At 37.3% G+C, this 4917-nt stretch overlaps 1 protein-coding gene across 1 annotated transcript in view; it reads left to right on the top strand.

The window, feature by feature from the left end:
- Window positions 1-4032, top strand: part of LOC119568223 (protein LSM12 homolog) — a 10387-nt gene extending 6355 nt beyond the window's left edge. The window contains exon 5 of the mRNA XM_037916658.1: window positions 217-4032. Within this exon, the coding sequence (XP_037772586.1) occupies window positions 217-309 (93 nt within the window). The 3' untranslated portion in view covers window positions 310-4032. The remainder of the gene's footprint in view (window positions 1-216) is intronic.
- The last annotated feature ends 885 nt before the right edge of the window (window positions 4033-4917 follow it).

Here is a 4917-nt window from a genome sequence, read left to right on the forward strand (position 1 = left end):
GTAGAAATAAATATATTTTTTGTAGATCTTCCAGAAGCTTTCAATTGGCATTTTAGGAAAATTAGTAATTTGAATTTCTCACAAATTCTGCCCAATGTGTATCAAAAATTCAATGATCCCTTTTTGTGCTATCTTACGCAGGTACTTGTTTTATCCGTTTGTTTTTCTGTGTATCTCGATGCCAATAGTAGTAATAAATTTCAACTTCCTTTTCAGGTGGACAAGTTTCATAAGGATCAACAGAGTATGTCCATGAACAACGGAACAAGTGCGACACCAGTTGTAGAGGTGCAAGCGGTGTCGCAGTGAGGCAACTGTCAGACCAAACACCTCAGGCATGTACAACACCAAGGTGGGGGTGGGGAAGGGGGTGGGGGGAATGGCCCGAGCTGATTAACCCCACTTATGAACTGGGTTTTCATTATTGCCAATCGAAAGTGCAGGCCACTCCTAAGATCATCTCTGTGTACGTTTGAAATTATCCAGAGTGACTGGCATTCTCTTCTCAGTTGAAGAATGCAGTTGTAGTCACAAAAGGAGAAGTGCAATTTAGTTGTTTCTTTTATACAAACCCTATTCTAGGTTCACGTGGTGAGACGTTAGATTTGTCACAAGACGCAAAAAGTCATAGGGGCAGTCTAGACTCCATTAAAGGCTATTAACAGTTAATATGAAATATACTGTTTTGTGAGAACTTTTTATGATCATTTTTATCAAGGTTGTTAAATGTTGAAATTGTATTTTAGTTAATGTGTGAGAACAAAAATAAAGAAATGAATTTGAAGGTAATCTCTGTAGATAATATGACAGGTTGTCATGTCTGGGATAGCGCATCAGCAAATTGCAGTGCATGAAATAAAAGTTGAATGAGAAATCCTTGTAACATCAATAGAAATAATAAAGACACATTTTTATGTCTGTCTGAAGTTGTATGTTTTTATACAGTTTGTACCCTGTTCTATAAGTTTTGGCTTTTCATATAACTGTGTGAATTAGCATAATGTCTGTGATGAGTAATGAAAGGACTTTTTAAAGTTTTTGATTCTGGAAAAGCACCATGCCCTGTGCTCAGTTCCCAGAACACACACCTCCTTCCCTGTTTCCTCAAAGACAAACAGGACAAGATCTTATCCTTAATGACTTCTCTAGAGAATGTTATTAATTGAATCCAGATTATGTGGGAACATACCTGTAAGGCTTGGAGTGTGTGGAGTATGTTGTTTTTCCATGAGGAGTCAGCTGATCATTGCCAATTGTGATGTGCAAAGTGATGTCCAACTTGTTCAATTTTGTATGGAGTCTATGGCCTCGTTAAATTACTGTGTACTTTGCATTTGTTAAGAACCAAACTCTTTTGTTAACAAAGTATAGTATTTGATACTTGGAAACATATTCTAAGAAAATGGAGTTAACTTTTCATAGTACATCAAAGGAATTTAATGTTTCTCCCCAGATGCATTCGTGTTCATTCAAAATTACAAATATGTTATTTTCCTCCGGGATTAAATGGGTGGTAAGTAATGTATGGAGAACAAAATTTCAGTATTTTTCATTGTATGAAACCCAGACATTAAGTGAAAAGGTTTGAGGTGATGGTAACTGTATTTACATAATGATGTTGTATGTGACATTATTATGAAAGCATTTGAAAGACAGCTTGTAGGGGATGAGTTTTAAATATTTAATTGGTATATAAGATGCATTTTCTTCCTTGTTTTTCTACTTATTCTTCATTTGTAGAGAGAAAGCTAGAGAGAGAGGTTTTAGGTTCAGTGGAAATGAGAGAGTGTTTGAAACTGTTCATATGAATAGCTTATAATGCGTCAGTAAATGCAGATTACTGGAAGCATGTCACAATTATCGGAAGAGACACGAATTGGTCACATAAGGTTGTTTTGGGAAATTAATTGATAGATAATGTTACATTGTGTCCAAAGTTACAGCTCTTTACTCCCAACATTTCATTTCTTAAAGAAAAAAAGAAAGAAAAACAGACAAAAACAAAAGTCTTGCTATTCTTTGCCATTTGAATTGAAGGTGGGATAGGGGATTGCAAAAATGTCATTCATTGCTTACTAGAGAACATGGTACAGGCTACCTAATGTTCAGAAGCGAAGTGGACTGTGATAGCTGCCTGATTTTCTGTGTTTCTCCCTTTTTCCTCTTCATTTTTCCCCATCCTTTTCCTCTCTTGTGAAATGACGTTAAAGAAGAGAGGGCCATCATCTTTCTCCCCTCCTCTTGCCTCCTCCTTTCCCTTCATCTTTTTTCTTCGGTCTTTACAGAGTACACCCTGGTCGTAATGGCTGAGTGGGACATTATAGGTAACCCTTGTGCCTTCTTTCGTTGTCTAGCTGCCGAGAGAAAATCAGGAGAAGCTTTTGTATGTGCAGAGTGAATGTTCAGATATTTTGGTCGTTTGCTAAGAGTTGTATGAATGTTGATTTCTACGGTGAATGAGTGCATGTTTGTTAGTTGAAGTTCGATGAAGTTCTTGAGATTTTGGTATTGACTTGTAAATTAATAATCATGAGCTGTAGCTTGAGAAAGGAATCTCTCTCTCTCTCTCTCTCTCTCTCTCTCTCTCTCTCTCTCTCTCTCTCTCTCTCTCTCTCTCTCTCTCTCTCTCTCTCTCTCTCTCTCTCTCTCTCTTTCTCTTTCTCTCTTTCTCTCTTTCTCTCTCTTTCTCTTTCTCTCTCACTCTCACTCTCACTCTTAATTTCTCATCAGTGCACTTTCCCGCTCTCTTTTTCAACTCTCACCCACTCTCCTCTTTCTGTCTTTCATTTTCTTTTTCTTTCGTTCTTTCTCTCTCACCCCCTGCCCTCTTACTCTCCCCTCAGATTTAATAAAGACGACTGGTAAGAATGCCTGAGTTAACTTTACAAAATTGATTGGAATGTAAAGATTTATAGCAAAAAATCAACAAATTTGCACCAATTTTTATACCTTATTTCCCCGACCAAGGGACATTTATTTTTTATATCCCCCAAAAATGAATGAATATTGTCTTGTTTATCCCTTAGTGAATTATATGAGAGACGATAAATGAATAAATCAAGTCAAAAGGAAGTTGAGACTTTACCTTGAAGAGAAACATAAAAGGGCCATGCATTTAAGACTTCGTGATCCTCTCTGTTGTGCAATGACAGATCACAAGCATTTGTTGTTGTAATTAGTTTTCTTTCATTCTTTTCCTTTTTTTTAATGCTTATGATTTTTTTTTTTCTTTTTTTTTAGAAATTCATAAATGAGATATTTTTTGAAAAATATATATTTTCTCTCTCGAACAAATTTTCATCCTGTTAATCAGATAGCATAAAGCTGATGAATAGAGAGAGATAGAGGAGAATAAGAAGAAGAGTAGGAGGAGGAGGAGGAGAGGAAGAATTAGGAAGCAGAGAAGAGGAAGAAATAAGGAGGAGGAGTAAGTGGAAGAAGGACAAAAAGAAAGACAAACAAATACCATACAGTTATGGCAATAAATCTTGAGACCAAATTTGGGAAATAAAAAAAAGATGAATAAAAGGTTGTGTTAGGGATTGTGAAGCAGGGAGGCTGAAGGACCACGGTTTAGTATACAGATTACACAGTAGATGCTCTTTGGTTAACTTGCTCTACTGTATAATTAGGAGCCCTAAGCCTGGTGGTTACTCGTGCACGTAGCAGGTGGTTTAATTTTTGATGTTCGGTAAAGTTATTTGCATTTTTTTTTTTTTCTTTATTCCGAAAATGCTGGAAAATAAGCACATATGCTGCTCTAGAATATGTTGAAGAAAATAAATAAAAATAAAATAAACGGAAGACCGAAAACAAACAATATTTTGCATCTTTCCATATTGTCATTATTTATGAATTTGTTTCATATCATCAACAGTGGAAATGTATTTCTTTTATCACTAGCTTTTGACAATGAAAATGTAAAATTGGAGACAAGAGTAGAGACCAAATAGCAGTTGTAGAGGAGAGTGATTGACCATTTGTAATTTATAAAGTGTAAAAACAGTCAATAAAGACTTAATGATGTAGTTTCCCGCAAGTTTCATTTTCCTGTTTAATAAAGGTACTTCAGAGATGGAAATGTAGCTCGTATTGAGGATTCTTAAAAGATTAAGGATACTTCAAAGTTAGGTCATGTAGACGTATTGACCAGGGGTTTTATGTACTGTCCAGTGTAGTTTTTAGTAAATTTTGTGGCACACAGATGAATCTACAAGTGCTCAGCCACCAAAGAGTCAAATAGTAGGTCCCAGTGGCCGTGCCTGATTTCCCCATTCCTTGAATTTGTGGAAAAACACATTTTTCTTAAGATATAGATACAGATCCTTCATTGTCAGCCTCCTCCTGCCTTATTACTACTCTTCATTCTTATTGTCCTCCCTTTTGTCCTTCCCACAGTACTGTCTCGCTCCACATCCCCCCCACTTCCTCCCGCCCTTGTCCTTCTTATGCTCCCAAGTCTGCAAACCTTTTGAGTAGTCTCTTTGGCCCAGACGTTGGGATTCGAGTCTTTGTGATTCCCCCTACGGCCCCTTACTCTGACAATACCCTTCTCTTCCAACAATGTCTCAAAAAAGAGTAGGCAAAGTTTCCTTTCTCAGTCGTCCCAATTGTTCATGCCTTGTTACAGTTGCATCCGAGGCCCAAGCTTGTGCACTTACTACCCTGACTGACCTCACTGGCAAACCTATTCCTGCTCAACTTCACTCCTACCTTTAATACTGTACTGGAACTGTTTCCATATCCCTGACTGATTGCCCTGTCCTTGACAAAGACTTCTCAGACTGAAAACTACCTGCTTGCCTGCCTCATTGACTATGATGCAGTGGAAGTACAGTGCCACACTATTCGTCCCATCAATGTCAGAAATGTTGGCATTTTAGCCACTCTGCCAAACACTTGCTCCACAGCTCATTG

The sequence above is a fragment of the Penaeus monodon genome, chromosome 43, assembly GCF_015228065.2.
Source record: "Penaeus monodon isolate SGIC_2016 chromosome 43, NSTDA_Pmon_1, whole genome shotgun sequence".
Taxonomy (NCBI): Eukaryota; Metazoa; Arthropoda; class Malacostraca; order Decapoda; family Penaeidae; genus Penaeus; species Penaeus monodon.